Source organism: Conger conger, chromosome 5 (assembly GCF_963514075.1).
Source record: "Conger conger chromosome 5, fConCon1.1, whole genome shotgun sequence".
Classification (NCBI taxonomy): Eukaryota; Metazoa; Chordata; class Actinopteri; order Anguilliformes; family Congridae; genus Conger; species Conger conger.
The window spans coordinates 54,404,155-54,431,185 of NC_083764.1; the positions used below are offsets into that span (position 1 = coordinate 54,404,155).

Genomic DNA, 27,031 nt, shown 5'->3' on the forward strand with positions numbered 1-27,031 from the left:
GGGGTAGGAGAGATAGAGTGTGTGAGAGAGGGAGAGAGAGTGTGTGAGAGAGGGGGCAGGAGAGAGAGAGAGGGAGAGAGGGGGCGCAGAAGGGATGAGGTTTACAGAGAGGAAGGTGAGCTCTCTCATCGTCTCGTGATCCGCAGCTCTTCCGTCGGCTTTCTGGAAAATTCCGCAGCAGCGGCTGGGGCGGAGGAGAGGGAGGCGGGGGAGGAGTGGGGAGCGGAGACGCGGGAGGAGCAGGCTCGGGAAGGGGAGCAGCGGACCGGCGTGTGGAGGAGCAGGAGGTGCGGGACATGCGTTGGGGCGCTCCGGGGGAGGTCAGCGCCGCTCCGGGTCTTTCCGTCGGGACGGGAACAGATGAGGAGGACGTTGCTGCCTGAGGGGCCATCGTTCGGAGCCCGTAACCCGGGAGACCAGGGCCCCCCGTGACAGGAAGATGGACCTCTGCCCCCGGGCTCCGCCGTCCGATCGCCAACGCTCCCTCTGCGGCCGCTGAGACGGGAATACCGCCCGGGAATACCGCCGTCGAGCCCAAACCCCGCTGTCCGCGACCGGCCCCTTCTGTGAGTACACCCCGCCCCGACACCTCACTCACCCGCCATTCTGACTCCACTCCTACTGTCAACTGTCATCCCTGTGTGTGTGTGTGTGTGTGTGTGTGTGTGAATATGTCTGAGTGTATGTGAGTGTGTGTATCTGTGTGTGTGAGAGTATGTATATGTGTGAGTGTATATGTGAGTATCTGTGTGTGTATGTATATATATATGTGTGTATATATGTGTGAGTGTGTATATGTATGTGTGTGAGTATGCATGTGTATATATATATATGTGTGAGTGTATGTGTGTATGTTTGTGTGTGAGTGTGTGAGTACGTATGTGTATATATATATGTGTGAGTGTATGTGAGTATGTGAGTGTGTGTGAGTGAGTGTGTGAGTATGTGTGTGTGTGTGTATATGTGTGTATTTATGAATATGTATGTGAGTATGTGTGTATATGTATTAGTGTATGTTTCTCCCTGATGTACCGGTGCGGCTGAGGTTGCTGTTTGGAGCCTGGCTCATTCCCTGTGTCACCCATCGCCAGGGGCTGCTGTTGCCTAGATACATGTCACACTTTCATCATGTTCCATATTTAGAACACAGCTGCAACTCCTGCAGGAGAGCTGAGGAAAGCAGGCCGAGAGGGAGAAAGGGATGAGAGAGGAGAGGAGAGAGGGATGTGAGGGGAGGAGAGGAGAGAGGGATGAGAGCGGAGAGAGAGGGGAGAGCCGGTTGCTGGGACTTTGGGAAAAACAATCAGATAAACGGGATAATTATCCAAGCGGGAAGCAACAGGGAGGAGCTTAGAGGATTAGCAGGAGAAATCAACAGAAATAAATCCCCCCTCAGACACCAATCACCACTCACACATGACACACATGACACACACGTTACACACAGGAATACAAACACACATACACACACATGTGCCTGACACACACGTCACACACAGTAATACACAGACATACAAACACACATACACACACATGTGCATGACACACATGTCACACTCATGAATACACACACATACAAACACACATGTGCATGACACACACATGTCACACTTATGAATACACACATATACAAACACACATACACACACACACGTGTATACAGGCTCACACACATGAATACACACGCATACAAACACACATACACACACACACACACACGTGCATACAGACTCACACACATGAATACACACACACACACACACACGTGCATACACACTCACACACACACACACACACACACACACACAAACAAATATGCACGCACACTTCACATGACACCCCCTCACCCCACACACAGGCTAGCTTTTTAGCTTTTGCCTGTTTCCCTGGAAGCTCTATGATCCCCTCTTGGCCGCTCTCCAAACCCCTCCTCCTCCCTCCTCCTCCCTCCTCCTCCCTCCTCCCTCCCCCCTCCCTCTGTGTAGCTCCAGAGTATCGGGGCATCTTGCCTGTAAACAGCCACTCAGCTCAGAGCAGTAGGTGGATCATTCACACAGCCCACTCGCCCGAGAACACGCAGATAAAGAGAAGAAACACAGATAAAAATCCATTCACAGATTCACGCCTCGTCACACTGCTATTCATAACGGCACGGAAAATCCCGCTGTTTTTTAATCACTCCTACAAAAGCTGGATCGTTGTCTATGGAACTGCGTTTTGTTTACCGCATAGTAAATATGTGATGATTTACACTGGCTGGGCACTTCGTTAGGTACACCTGTACGCCAACTTATTCATGCGATTATCTAATCAGCCAATCGCGTGGCAGCAGTGCAATGCATACAATCGTGCAGATACGGGTCAGGGCTTCAGTTGATGTTCACTTGAACCCTCAGAATGGGGGAATAATGTGATCTCAGTGATTTTGACCGTGGCATGATTGTTGGTGCCAGACAGGTTGGTTTGAATATTTCTGTAACTGCTGGGCTCCAGGGATCTTCACACACACTAGTCTCTTGAGTTTACTCAGGATGGTGAAAAAAAACAGCGAGTGGCAGTTCTGTAGACAGGAATGCCTTGTTGATGAGAGAGGTCAACAGAGAATGGCCAGACTGGTCAAAGCTGACAGGAAGCTGACAGTAACACAAATAACCATATATTACTGCAGTGGTATGCAGAAGAACACACATTGCGCCAAACCTCTAAGTGGATAGGCTACAGCAGCAGAAGACCAATAAGTCTAAAGATTCCTAATAAAGTGCTCACTGAGTGTATATGTCGTCATCTGATATACTGTATATGGTGACTTGGGAAAGGGAATATGATCATTTTAAATTCAGTACAGTTAGTATATTGTGAAATACAGAGTAATGTATGATATAAGGTATAAGAGCGGTATATTATTGATGATATAATTTTGGCCAGGGGGGTGAGCAGGGACACATCTATTGACTCACACTCACACCTCAGAAACACACTGTCACCTTGACATCTGTAGCCTGGGAGACATGTCTCCATAGCAACCCGAGGCGTGTCATTGCAGTTATAACCTTGAACCGGGTGAATGTGTACAGCATGATACTGAAAAAATAATAATATGATGCTAAAAATAAATACATAACAAAAATTAATAATAAACTTGACATAGAGTTCCAGAAGTGAGTCTGAACTCTATGTCATTTCTTGCTGAAAACAGTATTACTTCAATAGTACTACTATTACCACAAGCAGCAAATATAAACAAGCACTTCAGTAGCAGAATTTAAAATGGCATCAGCAGCAGCAGGATATATGAAGGGATATATGTTATTAATAATAACAATAACAACAACAACAACAAAACAACAACAACAACAGTAATAATAATGATAATAATAATACTAACAATAACAATAATAATATGTATTTGTGTCTGTGCGTGTCCTCAGATGCGTGTGACTGCCTGTAACTGTATGTAATTAAAAAGCTCGGGGAAACAGATAGCATGATGAAATTGTCTCTGACATGATGCAAGTCTTACACGCGTCCAATCAGAGCGCGGCATGTCGGCGGCGTAGCCAATGGGAGAGCGAGCGGAGAGACGCTCTAGCCGCGCGGAGCTCATTTCTCTCCCGCGCGCGCACGTGGAGGCAGTGCCCTGCTGCTGGATGTTATTGCTGTGACACACACACACACACACACACACACACACACACAGGGCACAGTGTCCTAGCTCTCTTACACACACACGCTCGGGACACCTTTTGTGTTGCTTACTCTTGCATATATGTGCAGAGCCTTTTAGCCCTCCCTCTCATACACCGACGACAGAGAGAGATCACGCTTGCGCACGAACGCGAACACGCACACACACACACACACATGCGGGGCCGAGGAGTCACAAACGAGGAGCGCGTGAGACCGAGCGAGCCGTACCCTCTGTCTTGCCCGCGCAGAACGCAGGTGCCAAAACCTGGCAGCATGCAGACTCCCCAAGAGAGACACAATGCATGCCCGCACAGGTAATACCACTGCTCTGCTGTCCTCCGCTGCCATCCTCTCTCTCTCTTAAGCCTCCCTCTCTCTCTCTCTTCCCCCTCTCTCTCTCTCCCTTTCTCTGCATGTGAGGGTTGGCTCGGTTTGTTTTTGTTTTGGTTTGGTTTTTGAGGCTCTGAATTTTCCATTTTTGAACAATTTCATCCTTCTCTCTGTCTCTCTTTCTCTCACTCTCTCTCTCCCTGTCTCTGCATGTGAGGGTTGGCTCGGTTTGTTTTTGTTTTGGTTTGGTTTTTGAGGCTCTGAATTTTCTATTTTTGAACAATTTCATCCTATTCTCTCTCTTTCTCTCACTCTCTCCCTCCCTCTCTTTCCCTTTCTATGCATGTGTGTGTTGGCTAGGTTTGTTTTTGTTTTGGTTTGGTTTTTGAGGCTCAGAATTTTCTATTTTTGAAAAATTTCATCCTTTTCTCTCTCTTTCTCTCATTCTCTCCCTCCCTCTCTCTCCCTTTCTCTGCATGTGAAGGTTGGCTAGGTTTGTTTTTGTTTTGGTTTGGTTTTTGAGGCTCTGAATTTTCTATTTTTGAACAATTTCAATCTCCTCTCTGTCTCTCTTTCTCTCACTCTCTCCCTCCCTCTCTCTCCCTTTCTCTGCACGTGAAGGTTGGCTCGGTTTGTTTTTGTTTTGGTTTGGTCTTTGAGGCTCTGAATTTTCTATTTTTGGACAATGTCATCCTTCTCTCTATCTCTCTTTCTCCCTCACTCGCTCACTCCCTCCCTCTCTCTCCCTCTCCCTCTCTCTCTCTCTCTCATCATTTCACGAAATCCCATCTTCTCATAATACAAGCACGTGCGTGTTCTCGCTGTCCGCGCCGTGCCGTGTGCTAATGTCTTGGGTTTCTCCCGTTCTTTAGTGAATTCGGCGCGGTCTTGCTGGGAGGACAATGAGCTCAGGACAGGAGCGTCTGTGCAGATTTCTCCACTATGTTGAGGACAGCGGACTGAGAGCCTACGACGGTCTGGTCCTCCAGAATGCCTCGGACATCGCCCGCGAGAGCGACCGCCTGAGGAATGAGACTAACTGGGCGTACCTGCAGGAGAAACACCAGAAGAAGAGAAAACAGGAAGAAGCCATAAAGAGGTAGGAGAAAGAAATGCTGTGAAAACAAACACGCGCACACAAGCACGTGGACATACACACTCAAACACACATGCGCACAGGTCACTCACACACACGCATGCGCACAGGTCACACACACACACATGCGCACAGGTCATACACACACACATGCGCACAGGTCACTGACACACACACATGCACACAGGTTGCTCACACACACACATTCACACAGGTCACTCACACACACCTGCACACAGGTCACTGACACACACAGTCATAGTCACACACACTAGCACATGCACATACACACACACAGTCACCCATGGTCACACACACTCATGGCCCACACACATTCACATATAAACACAAAACCACATGCATCACACACACACACACACACACACACATCCTCTCTCTGTTTCACACACATTCTATTAGATGTCTATACCTATCTCACACATTCTCTCTTGCTCCATCTCTGTCACACACATGCTCACACACACTGTTGTTGTTGTTGTGGTTGCTTTTGCATTGCTGGTGGTTAGCTGCAGTGGGAATACACCTCCTCTCTCCTCCTCTCTGTGCTAATTAGGACCCCAGACGCACTCCTGTTTTATCTCTCGAGGGGGGGAGCGTGTTAGGGTGCCTCTGCACCTGCGGGGGGCGCTGTGGCTGCTGTGTGCTAGCGGAAGCGCGGTTAGCGACCGCCTCACTGCTGTTGTTATTGTTTTGGTACGGGAGATCCAGGGCGACCTGACTGGGTCGAGTGCACGTGCGCCCAGCTTTGGGATATTCTAGCTCGGTAACTGGAGCCGAAATGGTGCCCTATCCAGAAAAAGAAAACAAAATGAAACAATGCACCCCTGTGTCCCAGGACAGCGGTGATCGTGCGCGCTCTTTGATCCTGAGGCTCATCTCAGCAGGAAACTCGACTCCAGATACAAACCCCGAGGCGTTCAGAAAGTCCTCTCCATCTCTCCCTCTCTCACTTTCTCTACATCCCCTCGTCTCTCACTCTTTTTCTATACCCTCCCTCCCTCTCTTTCTCTACCTCCTCCTCCTCTCTCACTTTCTCCCTGCATCCGCACTGTGCACTTTTCTGTCTTTCTCTCCAATAATCCTCTCCATCAAGACTCTCCTCCCCTCCCCTGCCCCATGTCTTGCACCCTCTCTCTCTCTGTCTACCACTCTTGTTTTCTTCTTTTTCTCTCTCCCTCTCCCTTTCTCGGCCCCCTGTGTCAGGTAACAAGAACTTTTAAAAGGCTCTCACCCATCCCACTCTGCATTTTTCCTTTTTTTGTGTTGGGGGGGGGGGGGAGGGTACGGGGGACGGAATATACAGTATTGATATGTCGATGCTCCTTGAGTTTAGCGTTAGCCTCATTCTGTGAGTGGAACAGATAGAGAATGGACAGAGATATGCTCTCTCTCTTTTTGCAGGCCAGAAGTAGGTCAATGAGACGACCCATTTTTTTTTTTACAGTGACTGCTACGGAGAAAGAAAAAAAAAAACCTTTACAAAGCTGAGATTAAGAGTGAGGGGCTGGCAGGCGGAGCCTCAGTTCTGCCCGGTGACAGCTAGAGCGGCCAACGGCCAATCGGAGCGCCCCGTTAGTCTGAAATGAGGCGGGACTTGGAGTTTTATTGTGTCTGAAAACACTGTCCTGCCTCTCTCACGTGTGAACAGAGCTGGTCACAATGAGAGCAGCACAGATCAGTGTGTGTGTGTGTGTGTGTATGTGTGTGAGTGTGTGTGTGCCCGTCTGTGTTTATGTGTTTGTATGTGTTGTGTGTGTGCACGTGCATGTGTTTTGTCTGTGTGTACAGTGTCGTAACATCTCAGTTCTGTTTACCAGCATTTGCTTTTGTCTGTGACCTTTGTTTTTCACCGCTGTTTACAAGCAATTCAGGGCATCATTGTGTTCACCTTTTAAATTATTAACCATTTACACCGCGCTCCAAGGGCAGGTGCGCTGTGTCCTTGTGTTGTGTGATGCTGGGTGTTTGTGTTTGTTCCTAGCTCACATATCGGTGCACAGATGTTCAGACGTTGTTTCTCTCTGTGTGCTTGTATACCGAGTGGCTCAGTCAGGCTCTGCTGTGAAATTCTGCATTTCTTTTTTCACAAAAGCTGAAAGCGCCAGACTTCACACTTGCGGTAAAGCATTTGCAGAACATAATTTTAGAATGCTACGTAATCTGCTGCGAGAAGCTATCTTTATATCAGCACTAAACGTAAAGTTCTGGGCAGTCTGAGCCAGTTCTGTCTTTGTGTCTGTCAGCCAGTTTATTGTTTGGACATTTTTAACCCTTTGAAGAGTAGGTTTTTTGGAATCTTTCTTTTTCAAAATTCTAAGTCAGTGTTCTAGAACTCCACTGCTTTCAGTCACCAGGAGTGATTGTGACATCAGCATCAGAATGTTCAGCTAAGAACATTCCGATCACATATTTGTGACCTCACTCCTTAAAGGCTTAACGCTGATTCTGATTTAAAAACCTGGTTTTTGATAGGAAAAACTCTCTTGAAGGTCTGTTGTCTTCACAGTCATTACCTGCAGCCATAGTATACGATATAATATTCAGCTGAAGTACAACTCTCATGGTATTTCACTGTGCTCTCTGGCAGTTTTGGATGAGGTTTGAGGATCTCTCTGAACTGGCTCGTTGCAGAGGACTGTGTTGAAGGACTTTGGAAAGTCAACTCCATCTCTGGCCCGCTCTGACAGTGCAGGATGGAGTCAGGAGGAGGCACCTCTTCCTCCACACTGAGGAGGGGGGTGTTTTTTATATCGTCTCACCCTGAGGCGATAGATCATTGTGGTCCGCACATAGCTGTTGTGACAACCCATACCAAAACAACCCAAACAAACACCCCCTCCACCCCCCCTGAAACTGTCTCTCTGTCACCATGGGGCTCTCCGTGGGGGTGCTACTCATGCCCAAAATGCAGATCCCGAAACCCAGCCAGTTCCACCTGGAGACAGGGCAAATCTAAATCCGGTGTCTTTTACCAGGCAGAACAGAGCAGCAGCAATCCAGCCCTCCCCCTAGGAAGAGAGAGAGAGAGTCTGCACTCCACTCAGCGAGATTGTGTCTCACTGCGTCCTCACTTGCTCTATCTCCTCCCGTCTGTGTGTGTGTGAGTGTGAGTGTGTGTGTGTGTGCGAGACAGAGAGCACCTCTCCATTTTCACCTTCTCTGTTGCTTGTATGGAGCTGCTGACAGATTTTTAGTCTGGGCCATAATGTTAAAAATGTACAATTTCGTGCACATTATGAATGCAACACTGTGCTATGAGTGTCATTCGTTGTGCAGTTTTAAGAGGAGGCTTTGTCGTTACATTGGAGTGATGAGAGAAGGTTAATATGTGAGCATGCGATACAAATACAAAAATTAAGGAGGTTGTAAAACATAAGTGTATGCAATCTTGCGATTGACTGTGTTTTCAGCTTGCATGTGATATATGTGTTTGTGTGTGTGTGTGTGTGCACGTGTGTGTGTGTGTGCGTACATGTGCATGTGTGTCTTTGTGTCTGTGAGTGCGTGTGTGTGTTGGTGCGTGTGTGCGTGTGTGCGTGTGTGCATATTTCCAGAAGTGTGGCAGAAGGCTTTGTTTTTTTTTTTTTTGCCTGGTTTCCGTGACACCCTGTTGCCGGGCAGAGTTAAGGCTCAGACCAGTGACTCCTCCCCTCCAGATTTCTGCAGCTCTGCAGCTGTCACTGGGTCAGACTGTGCCCACCCTGCACACACACACACACACACACATACACACATACACACACTGCCACTCACACACTGACACACACACACACATACAAACATACACACACACACACACACATACACATACACACACACTGACACACACATACACACACACTGACACACACACACACACATACACACATACACACACACTGCCACTGACACACACACGCACACACACTCACACACGCACACATACACATGCACACAGACTCACGCACACTGACACACACACACATACACACACGCCCACACACACACACACACACTGACAAACACACACACACACACTGACACACACACACACACACTGACATACACAAACACATGCACTCATGCACACGCACACATACACGCACAAGGGCACCTGGGGGATTGATGATGTGCCTGTGTGAGAGGAGACAGTGCACGCTACCCCCCCCCCCCCCCACACACACACACACACTTCCAGCCCCTTCTGTATCCGTGGTGACTGTGCCCCCCCCCCATGTCCCCAGGATAACAAAGCACGGCATGGCCAGCTTGGTCTTTGGTTGCAGTGACTTGCCCCCGAACCACCAGCCTACTCACACACACACACACTCACACACCCACACACCCACATGAGCATAGGTCTCTCTCACACACACTCACACACACAGCAGGTTTTGCCCCTTTGGACACAGTGACTCGCGCCCAAACTGCCAGCCAGCCTGCCACCCTCAGCTGGTCTCAGTGACAGGCTCAGGTATCAGAGCTCTCCAATCCTGGAGCTCCTCACTGGGAACCTCCTCTAGTGACCTGGAAAACTCACCCAAAACCTGAGAGGGGGAGAGGGAAAGAGAGAGAGAGAAAAAGAGAGAAAGAGGGAACAAGAGAGGGAGAGAGACAGAGAAGTGAGGGAGAGAGAGAGAGGGAGAGGAGAGGGAGAGAGGGACACTGTTATTGTTTACTCCTGAGATAATGAAAGAGAAGTCTGCCCAGCTTTCATCGTCATCATTCTGGGGAAGGGAGACGGGCGGGGGGGTGGGGGGGGAGGGCGGTAGACAGAGAATCACCGTTTCCCCAAATCAATCGGCTTCTAATGACCAAATCCCAGTGCGAAAACAAGCCCGCAATTCTGCGGCCGAGATTAAATACAGCCCACTTGCGGTGGAGAAGTTCATGTTGCATTTGAGATAAACACAGCGCAAACCCGGCCCGGGGTTAAACAGAAATCAATGGCACTAACAGACATTACTCACGGCCGGGCGGCGGTCGCCGCGATCGATGGCGGATAACAGAACTGTTTATTCCATTAGCCCCGTCTGTCTCTGGAGGCTACCGCCGGTCCTCTCCACGCAGACAGGGGGCGCGCTCACACCGCGCTCACACTGCCGAACAGGTCTCAGCGACTCACGGGCCGCGTTCCAAACCACGTACTTAAAGGTACGATGCGTCATTTCGGGCTTCTGACGGTCAGGAGAGGAATTACAGCGGCAAACACGCTCAAAACACAACACTGTTTATCCCACCCCTTCTCTTTGAACGGACTGAAGTTGAAACACCATTGGCTGTTGCAATTAGAACCAGTTTTCAACCAATGAGCTTGAATTATTGTACAGCTATACAATGTTTTGGTACAGAGTGCTGGCCTGTCAACTGCATATTTTGAAACGTGAATTTGAGGACTATAAACACAGGCAGAGGGTGAGTGAACATGTCAGTGAGCCTTTTGCAATGATAGGAATGGTCCTGTAACAATATTTTAACACAGAAATCTGACCTATTTTACCTTTAACACACTACTCGTACTACTAACATAATACTGGTATTGCTACTTGGACAGTTGGTTATTAGGGTTTGAGGTTTTTATCTATGTGATCAGCACTTGGAACCATACTTCCCTCTGGGCTTTTCAGGGCACTTGTCCCTGGTTCTGATTTGTACTTTATTGTATGTCACTCTGGATAAGAGCATATGCTAAATTTCAGTAATGTAATGTACTACACCTCAATGAAAATCAACCTGAAATTTAGTATGAGTAGTATGCTAGTATGCGGTTTCGAACACAGCCTGCTGGTTCCACACCCTCCCTTTACCTGGAAATCAGGTATGAAGCCAGGCTGGCCAATCAGTAGTACTGATTATCTGGGAGAAAGGAAAACCAGGGCTGATATTCCCTGTTGTCGAAGAAGGTCCTCCATCAGGATTTGATTCACTTCAATAAATTAATTTAAAAAATGCAATCAATGAATTGAAAAGCGACGATTACTGTGACTTCTCAACAAACAAATGAATGCCATTTTCAGGTTCATTTTCTGAAGTAGTTGAACTAAAATGGAACATAAATAACAGTCTCTATGCAATATCGCAGTGGGGTTTTTATTAATGAAGTAATTATTCAGGGCTGTGTTATGCAGACATAATTAAGCTTAGGCTGACTCCATGCCGAGAGCAGCAGTGTGGAGCTACTTCATATCTGAGAGTTTGTTGGGGGAGGGGGTGGAGGGGGCTTCTGTTTCATTTAAGAAAGTGGGACACAGACATAATGTCAATCTATTTATGAATAGACCCTGTGGGAAATTAAATAAATATAAATATATTCAAATACAATATGTAGCTGGATAGATATACACACAATGTATTGCCATATACTGTGTACAGATAACTATGAGGGGGTGTTAGGTAGCGGATATTTGTGACTTAAAGGTTTTGTGCTAGTTAATGTGCTGCCTTGGTAACCCTTGGGCAGGGCACTTAACCTGAACTGTGTATGTAAAAATAACTAGCTGTATTAATGGCAGACCTGGGTGAAATACTTTTCTGTGCTTTATTTTGCTTGTCTAGTGCATTGGAACCTATGAAATACTCTCCAAAGGTGCAAACCCTGGCTTCTGGTCCTCTTGGTTGACTTGGTTGCACCAGGCACGATCAATCGAGCACAGAAAAGCATTTGAATCTTAAAACGATAACATATTTGACCCAGAATAAGAATAACAATCCGTGTGAACAATATCTGTGTCACTAGCACTGGATGAAAGAATGTTTGCTAAATGGCGGAATGTCCCGGCAGGATCGGCGAGGACGTTGCCAGGGGGACGGACGGCACGTATCCAGGGAAACACTTCCGCATGGGCTTCATGACCATGCCCGCCCCCCAGGACCGGCTGCCCCACCCGTGTGGGACGGGCTTCTCCGTGCGCTCGCAGTCCCTGCACTCCGTCGGGGGCGGGGACGAGGACAGCAGCCCCACCTCCCGAAAACAGCCCCCGCCCAAGCCGCGGAGAGACCCCAGCACCAAGCTGAGCGTCTCCTCGGAGACCGTGTACACTGGGCCTGGCAAACTGGGCAAGGAGCCGGACCGGTCTGACGGTGAGTCTGTGGAGTCGGTCCTGACATACCCCTGTCCTGATGTACCGCTCTCCTGACATACCGCTGTCCTGACATACCACTGTCCTGACATACTTCTGTCCTGACATACCACTGTGCTGACATACCGCCGTCCTGACATAACACTGTCCTGATGTATCACTGTCCTGACATACCGCTGTCCTGACATACCTCTGTCCTGACGTACCACTGTCCTGACATAACACTGTCCTGATGTATCACTGTCCTGACGTACTGCTGTCCTGACATACCGCTATCCTGACATACCGCTGTCCTGACGTACCGCTGACTCTCGTCATCCTGCTATCTCACCATTCTGCCATCTTGTCATCCCACTGAATATATTTTGGCATCCCGCTATCCCGTAATTTCACCATCTAGCTATACCGCTATCTCATCATCTTGCCATTCCGCTATTCCGCCATCCGACTGACTCTGTATCTCACCATCCTGCTATTTCTGTCCCCTGCTTGTGTTTCTGTAATATGCATTTCTCTGTATTGCCTGTGAATTTGTGCACAGGCAATACAGCATCTGCCTTTATATAGCACCTTTTCCCAAAGGGCTGTAAAATTAATGCTTCTCATTCACCCGTTCACACTCACACATCAACGGCGATAGGCAGCCATGCAAGGCACCAACCAGCTCATCAGGAGCAATTGGGGGTTGGGTGTTTTTCTCAGGGACACTTCGACACACCCAGGGCCGGATCAAACCGGTAAACCTCCGACTGCCAGACGACTGCTCTTACTGCAATGCGTTTTTGAATGTACGTGTGTGTTTGTGTGCGGTTGCGTGGCGGTGTATGTCTGAGGCTGTGTGTGTACGTGCCTGCGTACATACATCCGTGCAGAACTGGGTACTGCCTGTCAGCTGTCCCATGATGCACGGCTGCTCTGTGACAGTCCGCCCCCACCGCGCAGCCGCTGAATAATTCATGTTTACATCACAGCCCTCGCCGGGGGTGGATCACGTGACTCGCTCGCTACGACTCTAAACCTCTCGGAGAGCGGATCGCTCGGGATTCCGCCGTATCGCCTCCCCCTTCCCATCATCCCCCTCTCCCCAGTGCCGCTCAAACATCACGCTCTCTCCAGTGTGCGCTTTTCCTTCAGCCACTGTATCGGCATCGCATCACAATACCTGACACGCATTACATCACATTACATCACAATACATCACATTACATCATGTTACATCACAATACATCACATTACATCATTGCTTTTCCTCCTGCATTACACCGTGTTATATCTTAGATCTTTATTAGATGCTCTTCTCTTTTCCACAGAAGTTTACACTTTGATTTATTTATAGTTTTTACTGTACATCGTATCCTATTATACGTTGTACAGTAAAAAGTAGTTTTTTTACTGTACAACGTATAATAGGTTTGAGTTTGAGTGTCACTGGACGTGTTGGCCCTTAGAAGTTTTGCCCCATATTTAGGAAACAGCTACACTGACAGTGATTTAAAAAAAGGCCTACACACAGAATTGAAGCATTTCATTCAAATAATCTAAAATGAAATAAGTGTGACAGTGTTCCTTATTTGCCCAGGTTTGGTGATGACATTGGAATCAAACTTGTAAACCCTCTATGGGTTACACATCAGGTTGCCATCAGAACAGAAGAGTAATCTAGTTTGATGTAGGGCAGAAACTTCATTGTCATTCAAATGGATGTTTCCACATTTTGCTTGACCATGAGGAGGCAGAGAAATGTTTGAATCCTCTAAGAGGCAAACGGAAATGCTGCTTTTTTTTGACCGAGTGTCATCTCATTTCCTGCATTCATCTGTGAGAGGTTTCCAAAGCCTCCATTCGCTGATGTCTGCAGGAATTCCGGCTTCTGTCGGAGCTCTCCACGAGCAGGAATCCCAGACGGATCGTCCTGCTTCTCTTCCAATCAACGTCTATCAGCCCAGCTTTCACAGATACGCCCGCTCATAATGACCGTAATGTCCCATATATGTTACAGGAATAATGTTGTTCAATCTTAATTTTCCAAGAAGTTGTGGCCCATCCATAGCTGCATCAGAATCTAGGTCATGGAGGACATTTTTAAAATGGGAATGAAATGGCACAGGGTCAGGCTGAAAAAGGTGTTTTTACAGTGTTTATTTTTAGAGTGTAAATATTCATGCCTGTTTTTCTGGTGGCATAGTGTGCTGGCCTCTGTCTGTCTGTCAGTCGCTGGGTTTCTGTACTTGTGATTGGAGCAGGCCTTGGCCTTGGCCTCAGTGGGGGTTTGTTTTTGACGTCTGACGGACTCACAGGAGACTCACGAGTCACAGTCCCCTTCTGCAAGGTCAAGGTGATGTTCCCCTCCTCTCCTTCTGCAAGGTCAAGGTCATATTCCCCTCCTCTCTCTCCTTCTGCAAGGTCAAGGTCATGTTCCCCTCCTCTCCTTCTGCAAGGTCAAGGTCATGTTCCCCTCCTCTCTCTCCTTCTGCAAGGTCAAGGTCATATTCCCCTCCTCTCTCTCCTTCTGCTGGGTCAAGGTCATATTCCCCTCCTTTCTCTCCTTCCGCTGGGTCAAGGTCATATTCCCCTCCTCTCTCTCCTTCTGCTGGGTCAAGGTCATATTCCCCTCCACTCTCTCCTTCCTTCTGCCATCCTGGTTAGCTGTGTGTATGAGTGTGTGGGTTTGTGTGTTTGAGTGTGCATGTGTGTGAACATGTGTGTGTAAGTGTATGATTGTGTGTGTGTGTGTGTATGTGTGTGTATGATTGTGTGTGTGTGTGTGTGTGTGTGCATGTGGATCTGATTCCATGGGCTATGTGGGTGTGGGTGAGCTTCTGTTCATCCTCTCTCTCTCTTTCTCTATCCCTCTCTCTCCCCTTCTCTCTCTCTCTCCTGTTCTGAGTACAGGGTGGGGGGTTTATTTTTAGAATACAGGGGCACTACAGAGATAACAGCCCTGGTGCTACAGGTTTTATGCTTATTTCACAGCAATTAAAACATGTATGAAACGCACACACACATCCAGAAGCACACAGAACGCTCCGCTCGTAAAAGAGTATCAGGTACCAGACCTGTGCAGATGATTCCCTCTGTTATTCAGTGCTTTGAGCGGTTGTATCATAGCGGTTCATCGCCTCCTATTTCATGCTGGGTTTTTATGTGTTTAATGGAATCTCTGTGGTTTGTGGATACTGTGATATGAAACGTGTGCATGTAGAGATGTGCATGGCTACAGCCCCTTCTGTTCCACAGTATCCTTACTGATAATCTCTCACCCCCGTGCCCGCCCTCACCACACACACACACACACACACATACATGCATGCATGGTCTGTACACATACAATATACAAAAAACACACACGAATGCACACCTACATGCTCACACTCACATATACATGTACACACACACAAGTCTATCATCACATGCATGTGCACACACACACGCACACACACACTGACACACATGCATGCACAGATTTTCGCAAACATCTTCCACAACGGCACAGCAACCACCTCGCAAACAAGTACCCACCATACAGACCCCCTGCAGCTCGACCAATCGGGATGGGAACGGGCGCCCGGCCAATCAGCGGAGAGATGTCAGGGCGGCCTTGGCTGGGAGGGGCCAGCTTGTTTTTTTCCTGCGCGGCTGATCAGCCACGGCACGGTTCATTCATAAAGAGCGAGTGACCTAGATTCAGCTGTCTCTGAGGCATGAGTGTGTGTGTGTGTATGAGTGAGCTTGTGTGTGTGTGAGCGTGTGTGTGTGTGTGAGTGTGTGTATGCCTGTGTGTGTGTGTGAGTGTGTGTGTGAGTGTGAATGTGTGTGTGTGTATGTGTGTGTGTGAGTGTGTGAATGTGTGTGTGTGTATGTGTGTGTGAGTGTGTGTGAATGTGTATGTGTGTGTGTGTGTGTGAGAGTGTGTATGTGTGTGTGTGTGTGTGCACGTGTGTACGCGTGTGTGTGTGTGTGCATGTGTGTATGCGTGTGTGTGTGTGTGTGTGTGTGTGCATGTGTGTATGCGTGTGTGTGTGTGTGTGTTGGGGGGGAGGGGCAGTCTCTCACACATGATCACATTCAGCAGAGCTGAAACAGACCTCGAAATCTGTAGCAAACATCACGTGACCACCCCTCCCTCACCCCCCCTCCCCCACCTACCTAATCCCACCCTCCCTCCCCCTTGTCCCATAGGTCTCAGCAGCCCAGCCTGTGTTACCCAACATGCTGACGCCCTGGGTTTGCCAGCTCGTTTTGGAACGATTCCCATTCAGAAAAACTAAAATATTACAGTGTTGTCAGTGCACAGATTAGCTTGTCGTATGGTGCAAGGAGGGGATTCTTAAGGGAGATCAAGTCCAGACATGGGACCTGATTTACAAAGACATTCATAGCATGTGCAAAACCTTTTAGCACACACACAAAAAAACTAAAACATGACCAGCGATTGGTCATGGTATTTGTTTTGCACCAATCATTAGCTGTGTTATTGGTTGTGCATTATTTAAATCAGGCCCTTGACGATCCGCTGGATAATCTCTGATCTGCAGGTGGTGGCAGCAGGGGCAGCCTAGCGGTAGGTCGCTTGACTGGCAGCTGTAGAGTTGCTGGTTCAAGCCCATTGTGGATATACGAGGACCTGCATCTGGAGAAATAAGGTCTGGTCCCTAAATGAAAAAGGAAGAACCATCGGGCAAGGCCCTTAACCCAAAAACTCTAGAGGCTTTACCCCCTGCTCTCTCTCTCTCTCACTCTCTCCTGCAAAATGTATATCTGACCTTTAATTTCTGTCCAATAGGGTCGAGGCCCAGCAACGAGGACCTGCGTCGGGTCCCACCCCCCAAACCCAAGCGGAACCCCAACACCCAGCTGAGCACGTCGTTCGACGAGTCGTACATCCGTAACCACGCCTCGTCGTCCTGCGGCCCCGCCCCGCAGCGGCGGGACACGCCCCCGTCGCACACGCAGAGCCCGGCGCGCGACTCGGAGGAGGACGAGCCCGTGTACATCGAGATGGTGGGCAACATCCTGCGGGAGTTCCGCCGCAGCGAGGAGCAGGAGGAGCCGGGCGAGTCCGTGTACGAGGAGATGAAGTACCCCTCCTTCGACGAGCACGACTCCGCCCTCCTGCGCTGGGACCTGGCCGGGTGCCCCTCCCACTGCTCCACCCCCACCATCCCCGACGGGGAGGCGGGGGGGCCGGGCGGGGCGCGGGCGGCCACGCCCCGAGGTTCCCTGTGCGAAATCCCCTCGCCCTTCCCCAACCTGCTGTCCCACCGGCCCCCCCTGCTGGTGTTCCCCCCGGCCCCCGCCCAGTGCTCCCCGAACTCAGACGAGTCGCCCCTCACCCCCCTGGACGTCACCAAGCTCCCCATGCTGGAGAACGTGGCCTACATCAAGGCCGGAGCCTCGCCCACTTCCTCCGGCGAGCCCCAGACCTTGTCCTCCTCCTCGTCCTCCTCCTCGTCCAATCGGAAGGCGGAGAGGGAGCTCCCGTCCAATCACACCATCACGGCCTCGGGCCGCTCCTCGGCCCCGCCCCTCTCCTCGGCGCTTTACAAGTCGTCGTCGTCGTCGTCGCCGGCGACGGCGCACGGCTACCCGCGCAGCCACTCGGCGTGCCCGTCGCCCGTCAGCATGGGCCGGTCCCTCACGCCGCTCAGCCTGAAGAGGCCGCCGCCCTACGACCCCGCGCTGACCCCCGGCGGGATCCCGCGCAGCGCGTCCGCCGTGCCGCACTCCGCCAAGGGCCCCGGCGCGCAGGGCGAGGCCGCGGGCCGGCTCTCGGGTTCCATGCAGAACGTGTCGCGCTCGCGCACGCCCACCAGCCCGCTGGACGAGCTCACCAGCCTGTTCACCACCGGCAGGAACATGCTGAAGAAGTCCTCCAGCGGCAGGAAGTCCAAGGAGCCGGCCGAGAGTGAGTCACGCACCCGTCGCCACGGTTACGCCCGGGCGGGCCTATGCGCTCCGATAAGTGTTGTTCTTCCATTCAAATACTTCACTTCGCTTGGAGATTAGACCAAGAAGTCGGCTGTTGCCGTGTAACGCCTGTTACCATGGTTACGCTAAGGCAGACCTATGCGGCCAAATAAGGGTTTTTCGATTCAAAAACCTTTCAAATACATTACATTCATTCCGACGGCACTCTTTACAGAACCAATACAATGCAAGAGATCATAAGATCCACATGAGCTACAGGAGTAACAGCCCCTGACCTGAATAACAATATTCCCTATGAGGAAATGAGGGCATGTACCACGTCTCTCAAGCACAAAATTTAGTGCTATCTGCGCTAACCAAGAACCATGATACAAGCACACAGATCTATAAGATAGCATCCATAGGAAACCAAGAAACATGAATGAATTACATAAGACAGGAGGGTTAGTGGGTGGGGATGGGACCGGAGCCAAAATGGAGTCTGAAAAGAGCCTGCCTAGGTTTGTAGGTTTGATTCCCACGTGGGAGACTGTTGTTACACCCTTGAGCTGGATGTTTTACAGCGCAGTTGCATCAGAAAAGCTGTAAATATGTATGAAATGTAAACTGGGTACGTTTTTATGGATTTGAGTCTTTGCTGTGCTAGAAGATGACTTGTAATTCTGCTGGGAATACAGATGGCATATCCCGTGTTTGATTCTGACTATACCTAATAATGAATAATTTTATAATAAGGCAAAACTCAATGTTGACGACAGTACTGTATATTGCATGGAGGATGTATGCGATTGCAGTAACTGTATAGGTCTATATTTTGTCTGTGTGTTTATTGCATATGTAAAAGGTGTATACAGCAAGCTGAGGTGTACATCCTGTTGTATTTAGTGGAGGCAATGGTGGAGTTAATATTATTGTTAAGGTGCAGGTAGTTATGCTGGTATATACTGTATGTGTAAAATCTATATGGGATGCTATACTGGTGAACAACAGTGTAGAGTGTTGTAGGTATGCTGGGCCTGCAGATTGTGTACTGGTAGTTATGTTGGTGCACAGCATGTTGTTTGTGTTGTGTACATACTGGTGGTTGCCTTTTGTGTACAAAGTTGAGTTGAGAAATGTGCATGCAATGGACTGTATTGATATAGATTAGTATGTAGTATGCATGCTGGTGGCTTTTGTACTGTATTCATGTGTGTGTATATGGGTGACTGTGTTAATGTAGCTTGTATACAGGAGATTGTGTTGTGTGTACACAGGGGATAGTGTAGTGGGCATAATTTGTGTTGTATTTCCTGACTCCTGACTGCACTAGTTCCTCTGACTGTGGTTTCCCACTGCCTTGGTTTTAGATGGTTTTTCAGCTGTGTTGTCAGGTGGATTTTTTCTTTAATCCTAAAGCAAGTCTCTTTCCTGCCTGTCACCTCTTTCTCATTGGCTGTTTCACCCGTGCTGCTATTCCATCCACAGATATGTGGGGCTCTGTGATTGGTCGGAGCACTGTGTGGACTGCGATTGGATAGAATGCTGTGTGAATTTTTTCCCTTCTCTCTCAAGGCAGGCTAATAGCTTCCAGGGCCAGAGATGATACCAGCATAGCGAGCCTATTTATAGACCTGGAGTCTGAAACTGAATGAAGAGACACACACACACACACACACACACACACTAAGACACCATACGCACATACACACACACACACACACTAAGACACAATCACACACACACACATACACACACACACTAAGACACAATCATACCATACGCACACACACACACACACACACGCACACTAAGACACAATCACACCATACGCACACACACACACTAAGACACCATACACACATACACACACATACACACACACACACTAAGACACAATCACACCATACGCACACACACACACACACTAAGACACCATACGCACATACACACACATACACACGAAGACACAATCACACCATACGCACACACACACAGACTAAGACACCATACGCACATACACACACATACACACACGCACTAAGACACAATCACACCATACGCACACACACACACTAAGACACCATACGCACATACATACACATACACACACACTAAGACACAATCACACCATACGCACACACACACGCATACACAAACACACTAAGACACTATCACACCATACGCACACACACACACACACGCACATCTATGCACATACCACACACTCACATGCACACATACATGCACACTCACACAAGCGTACACACACACCACACACACTCACATATATACACACGCACATGCACACTTTCTCATATGCATGCACGCACACTCACACCACACACACACACACACAGTGCGGTGGTGGCTACAGTGCTCCCTCTGTGATTAAAAGCTTGTCTTATTACCCTAGTGCAGGGAGGTGATTAATTTAACTGTACTCTTGTGTGCTAATGGTGGTTAGCATTTCATAAATCTCAGGTTAATGGAACTGAATGGGAGGTTGCTGAAATGCACTTTAGAAGTGTCCAGAGTGCATTATGTCATCAATCCTGTTCTCGCTGATGGGGCTTCAAAATTATGAGTGGCTACTTGGGTAGGGTGGAGGGGGCTCAGTTTCCACCCTGCATATCACCATCTCACCACATATACCATGAAAGAGAGGGGGAGGGGGGGCTAAGAGACACATTTTGCAGCATAATAATTGAAAAACTCCATTTCTTTTTGCTAAAGCAATTTAGTTAATGCCGTATGATTGTGTCAGTGACTCACTGCGAGTGTTTTAATGGTGCCGTGATATAATGTTCAGGGAACTGGATATGGTTGTAGGTTCGATTCCCAGGTGGTGCTGGATATTTTACAACATAATTGCATCAGTAAATATCCGGTTGTATATATGGCTTTTATGTGAGAAGTGTGAACTGGGTAAGTTGCTCTGGATTTGAGTGTCAACTTGTTTAAAAAGAAAATGGAAAATGTCAATGCATACAGCATGCTTGAGAGCAAAGTGAAAAGGAAATCACACTATTTCTGCGGTGTTTTTGCTATCCTTTATATGTGACGCTTTTTTATTTTTTTATTCATGTTTATATGGGAAGATTCTAGTATCATAGTTTTGGCTGTTTACTGCGTTACTAAAACAAACATTATTCGATCAATTTGGACATCTAAAAAATGTGCTTGTTAATCATGAGCTACATGTTAAAGAAAGCAGTGCCCGTTTGCTGTGCTCTCTTTAATTAACGTTACTTATCATGTGACTTTAAAATGTAGGTTCGCGTTTGTTTTGTACCAAATGGCCCGAGCTTCATATAAGTAATGGAATTAAAAATAGTATTAAAAAATCACTAGACCGGCTTAGTGGACGATTTAGATTAATGCAGAAAAATATATGAATGTCAATATGATCCAATATCCGATCTTCAATTCTCACAAGCAATGATCAAGTTGCCGTTGACTGGAATTAACACTTAATCAATTCACGTGATGCTAGCTTGTCTTCTGGTGTGTTTTGCGCTCACGTGAATAACATGTTTTTAGCTTTTGCGATCTCAGGTAAATGTAGCATTCTAGTAAAAAAGAGGCAAAAACGGCCAGTTCTAAATCCAGGCAACTGGTGCTCCACAGCTTCTTCGCTCCAATAGCGACCTCTAGTGACTGCTGGAAGACACTGTTCTATTTTTTTGTCACCGGCTGATTGTGAGACTGATGACATGTCTTCTGTCTGACAGGCGAAGCCAAGAGCAGGTGTCACAGCGCCGAGCCCATCCCGCGACGCGACAGCAAGGACAAAGGAAGCCACAACGGCGAACACAGGCGCGACAGCAAAGACAAATTAAGTCACAACGGCGAACACAGACGCGACAGCAAAGACAAAGGAAGTTACAGCAGCGAACACAGGCGCGACAGCAAAGACAAAGGAAGTCACAGCAACGAACACAGACGCGACAGCAAAGACAAAGGAAGCGAACACAGACGCAACAGCAAAGAGAAAGGAAGTGACAATGGCGATCACAGACGCGACAGCAAAGATAAAGGAAGTTATAACGGTGAACACAGGCGCGATAGCAAGGACAAGGGAAGTTATAACGGTGAACACAGGCGCGATAGCAAGGACAAGGGAAGTTATAACGGTGAACACAGGCGCGATAGCAAGGACAAGGGAAGTTATAACGGTGAACACAGACGCGACAGCAAAGACAAAGGAAGTTTTAACGGTGAACACAGGCGCGATAGCAAGGACAAGGGAAGTTACAGCGGCGAACACAGACGCGACAGCAAGGACAGAGGGACCAATCATGCAGGAGGACTGGAGTTTGCTAAAGGGCATGACGCGGATGAGTTGCCTGGGCAACAGGCAGTGGCCACGCCCACCCATATCGTCTACTCCTGCCTCAGTTCCAATCTGCCTCTCGGGAGTAGCTGCTCTGGTGAGAACCATGAAGCGAAAACTACACACATTTATGAATATCAACCGAAAACTCTACACACATTTATGAATATCAACCGAAAACTCTAAACACACTTATACATACAAAAGAAAACTATAAACAAACTTATGAAAATCAACTTATGAAAATCACCCGAAAACTCTACCCATGCTTATGAATATCAACCGAAAACTCTACACACACATGAATATCAACCAAAAACTGTACGCATTCTTGAGTATCTTTGGTTTATAAAGTATAAAGACACTTTATACTTTAAAAGGGGAGATTTATGCCACAAATTCTCTATTGTAACCAGATTTTCAGCTCCACTGCTCCCTCCTGTCTGCTATTTCACTCCTGGAGGTTCCAGTTGGCAACAGGCGTGTCCAACAACAGAAAGTTCATTGGCATCATGAATCATCACACATTCAGTGTCTATGAGTCTAAGAGTTATTCATTGTAATATGACTTGCTCAGTGGAGGGGATAACTTTCAATCCTTTAAGATTTAAGACAAATGTGTGATTAGAATGTTCTTAGCTGAACATTTGATTGCTGGTGTAACAATCACTGCTGGTGACTGAAAGCAGTGGAGTTCTAGAGCTGCACACAGCTTGTCTGCACACAGACAAGCAACCCTGAGTTACCTGTCTGTGATTTAACCAGCAGGTAACGGGACATAACTGTTCTGAGCATGTGATAAAGTGTAGAGGATTCATTGGATTACTGAATTAGCCAGATAACAGCAAGTAAAGTCTGGCTCAGCTATTCTTTTAATACAGTCCATGTTCCAGATTTGGGCACGGTCCAGGTTTTAAATGGTAAATGGTTGGAATTTACGTTGTGCCTTTATCCAAAGCGCTGTACAATTGCTTTTTCATTCACCCATTCATACACATACTCACACTCAACACCAGGCAAGGCACCAACCAGCTCGTCATTGGGCTTGAACCGACTGCCTGTGTCAATGTCGCCCCAATGTTTACTCCGTGCAGTTATCCAGCTAACTCAGTAATCCTGCTCCTCTGTGGAACAGGCCCCTGACCGTTCTGTTAGTCTACAGAATATGTGGTTCTGCTAAGCTCCAGCGGGCCGCTGCAGGGGCGTTTTGGCATTTTGGCGGGCCTAACCGGACTCTCTCCCAGCAGAACTGAAGCCGATGAAGCTGGGCCGCTCAGCCTCCACGTCCGGCTCGACCCCGCCCATGGGTACCCCCCAGCGCCAGGTCCCAGACATGCAGCAGAGCCAGGTAAAAACCCCCCACCCCCTTTTCCCTCACCTGTGCACTGCCTCGCCTCACCTGTGTGTCCCCCTGTCCCCTGACCTTTCACCCCCCATATGCAGCACCTGACCTCCGGTAGTCCCAGGGTAACTGTCTTCACATATTCTCACATCTTTCTTTACTTCTAATGCCACTTTACGCTCATACGTACAGCGAGCACCAGGATTAATTGTACAGGGACACATTTTTGTTATTTTGGTTCTGTACTCTAGCACATTCAGTTTGAAAGGATACGATGACAATGAGGTTGAAGTGCCGATTGTCAGCTCTAGATTGAGAGTGTTGTCATCTATATCGGATGAACCATTTAGAAATGAGAGCACCTTTTGCTAGAACAACAAAGGGGTTTTGACAAACATGTCCTCCAAGTTTGCTTGTAGCATGTCACAAATGTAGCCGGGAAATATCTCCCTCGTTGGAAGACAATGTGATTATTGTGTATCTCGTTATTCTACAAGCGTTTGTTTGTTTGGTTTTTATCTATGTGATCAGCACTTGGAATCGTACTTCCCTTTTGGATTTTCAGGGCACTTGTCCCCGGTTATCATTTGCACTTTATTGTTAGTCACTCCGGATAAGAGCGTCTGACAAATAACTATAACGCAGTGTAATGAAATGTAATTGAATGTGTTAATGCGGGGTCGAGCCCGGCAAAGGGTCAGTCTATGGGAATGCCAATGCGTCCTCCACCCCAGCAGATGGCGCTGTTGCCGTGGGCCTGCGGGGACAGCACCATGATGGAGACCATAGAGAAGAAGCGCAGCCTGTGCCGGGAGATCCGGGCGCGGCGGGGCGGGGCGGAGAGGGGTCTGAGCAAGCAGGAGAGCATGCCCGTCCTCCCCAGCTGGAGGAAGGCCAACGGCCACAAAAAGCACAGCCCGCCCCCCTACTCCACCCACACCACCGTCTTCTGGGACACTGCCATCTGATTGGCTCTCGCCTTCACTGCCACGCACACCCCCCCCCCTACAAATGCTGGGAGCCAATCAGAAAGGACAGGGCAACGAGCCGGGTGGGCGGTCCAATGTAGCAAATAAATGAGTCTGAGGGTTTCAGATCATCGATGTTTCTAATGGCTATTTATATTTCATATTTTTCTATTTGATCTGATTCTATATAATCTGCTTAGTATTATTAGATATTTTCTAAACGAGAACAGAATAAACAAAAATGAAACAGATTAGTGTAGATTTAGAGGAATCCGATGTTTAATTTTTCTGTTTTCTTACCTTATTTTAGTATTAATGTTGAGAGGAACTTGTATGTATCAATATCTTGTGGAAAAAAAATATAAAAAAATTAAGTGATGTCAAGCCAATTTCAGTGAGGCATTTCACTGTATTTTATACCAATCTAAAAGATGGGTTAACTGTGGTGATCAAGGTAAAAAAAAAAAGCACTATTTTAAATGGAGTATATTTTGACACCTTGGGTCCCGACCTTGTTGGTTGTGTGTTGAACATGCAAAGGTGGCAAATATTCTGCTGCCAACCTATGTGAGCCTCAGTGGTGAAACTCAGCGGTGAGCCTCGATTGTGATCGTCATAGGTCAGCCTCAGTTGTGTAACTCAGTGGTGAGCCTCAGCGGTGAAACTCTTCGATGAGCCTCAGCTGTGGTCTCCGGTTGGCTGAGGCCCATTTATTGTTTACCTGAAAAGCCTGACTTTGACCAGAGAAAGTGGTGATGGGTTTGAGGAGGACTCTACAGTGGGAGAGGCAGGCAGAGGGAGGACATGCACGGGTCTGCCCTGATTCAGAAAGAGATATCGCCTCCAGAGTGATCCTATAGGTGCAAGGAGAAAGACACTGAGAGAGAGAGAAGGAAAGAAGAAAAGAAGAAAAACAGAAAAAGAAATCAGCATTGAAATGTGGCGAAAGGAGATGTTTTAACCAGCCAAAGTCTGTACGGTAAAGCGGAGGGGGGTTGGATGAGTGGTGATATCTGTCAGCCTCCTTTAACTGCAGCACCAGGGCCAGTGAGAGCTTATTAAACCATCACCTTCACTACTCCACGACTCATCCACTTATATGACATTTTCAAGTACACTGGGCTTTCCCGAGGGTACTTTAAATACATTCATTTATATTCATTTAATTGACAGTTTAAAGATGTGCCAGCCATTTTCTGAGAAATTGCGTTTCTGTCCTGATAAACCATCCCAGGTTGACTGTCTGGTGCCAATTCAAGGGTCCTGTTAATACAGGCTGTGGTGCACAGTGGGCACCAGACAAAAAAAAAACTTTTCTTCAAACTACGCTCCCATACTTACTACTAACCTCCTCTTTTCCTCTTTCTCCAATCTTCCCCCCATCCTCATCTCTATATTTCTCTTTTCTTCCTCTTCATTCCATTCGTCAAAAAAAAAGCTCACGTATTGTTAGACTTGTTAGATAACGACCAGCGGGTACCTAAGGCTGATTGTGTTGCCTTGGAGACCAGGGTTCACTGTGACTCAAGAGCTGAGTATCATTTTGGGTTAAAGGTCAAAGGTCACAGGCACAGACAGTGAAGCTTGCGTTCCAAATCCACTGGTGATAATGGCAGGTGTGGCATCATTGAGTAGCTGTGCTGTTGTAGTTTGCCCACATTTAGTTTTTCAGGGGAAGGGGCAGGGGAGGCACGGGGGTGTGTGCAGTAGGGAGGTGTGGGGTTGTGGTGGGGCAAGGCCAGGCTTAGCTTGAAAAGTGACTCGTGCATTTTGGACTTCTCTCTGAGCGAGATCAAGATCACCATCTGAGCCCGTTCACCTGCAGCACAGAGTGGACATTAATGTTGAGAGGATAACACTGAGTGCAATCAACTGAGAATAACCTCCAATTAAACACAGAGGTTATAAATCTACCTATGTGTGTGTGTGTGCGTGTGTGTGTGCGTGTGTGCATGGATGTATGCGTGTGTGTGTGTGTGTGTGTGCATGCGTGTGTGATTGAGCTACACTGTACTCAGATCAGTCATGAAATGATTGTTTAGAATTCACTTCTCTGCTTTGTCAGGTTGCCGACCTTAAATATAATGATGTACAATCTATTCTGCGTGAGGTGCACAGTGAAAACACAGTAACGTCACGGTTTTTTCGTCTCATTGCACTGAGTGTTTCATTTTTTATTTTCTAAAAGTGTGTTGGAAAAAAAAAGTATGCTTATTGTATCACTGTTTCCTTTGAGAAATGACAGAGTATAAACAGAAATAAATATGAGTTTGCATTTCACCGAGG

General features: G+C 47.8%; 1 protein-coding gene across 4 annotated transcripts; it reads left to right on the plus strand.

Moving 5' to 3' along the window:
* Positions 1-266: 266 nt before the first annotated feature.
* LOC133129223 (neuronal tyrosine-phosphorylated phosphoinositide-3-kinase adapter 2-like) lies at positions 267-26,430 on the plus strand. Of its 4 annotated transcripts, none has more exons than XM_061243159.1 (7): positions 267-566; positions 4,890-5,116; positions 11,895-12,193; positions 16,976-18,097; positions 21,834-22,532; positions 23,683-23,783; positions 24,512-26,430. In XM_061243159.1, exons 2-7 carry the CDS (start codon positions 4,920-4,922, stop codon positions 24,743-24,745), a joined length of 2,652 nt encoding a protein of 883 aa, XP_061099143.1. In that variant the 5' UTR covers positions 267-566; positions 4,890-4,919; the 3' UTR covers positions 24,746-26,430. The 4 variants fall into 4 exon arrangements, with proteins under 4 accessions (XP_061099143.1, XP_061099146.1, XP_061099144.1 ...); XM_061243162.1 differs by having other exon boundaries at positions 24,515-26,430; XM_061243160.1 differs by lacking the exon at positions 267-566 and adding an exon at positions 3,775-4,001.
* Positions 26,431-27,031: the final 601 nt, after the last annotated feature.

Coding starts and splice junctions, on each gene's coding strand:
- LOC133129223 (XM_061243159.1), top strand. CDS start 4,920: ATGAGCTCAGGACAGGAGCGTCTGTGCAGATTTCTCCACTATGTTGAG. Junction 5,117..11,894: donor CAGGAAGAAGCCATAAAGAG/GTAGGAGAAAGA, acceptor ATGTCCCGGCAG/GATCGGCGAGGACGTTGCCA. Junction 22,533..23,682: donor TCTCGGGAGTAGCTGCTCTG/GTGAGAACCATG, acceptor CTCTCCCAGCAG/AACTGAAGCCGATGAAGCTG.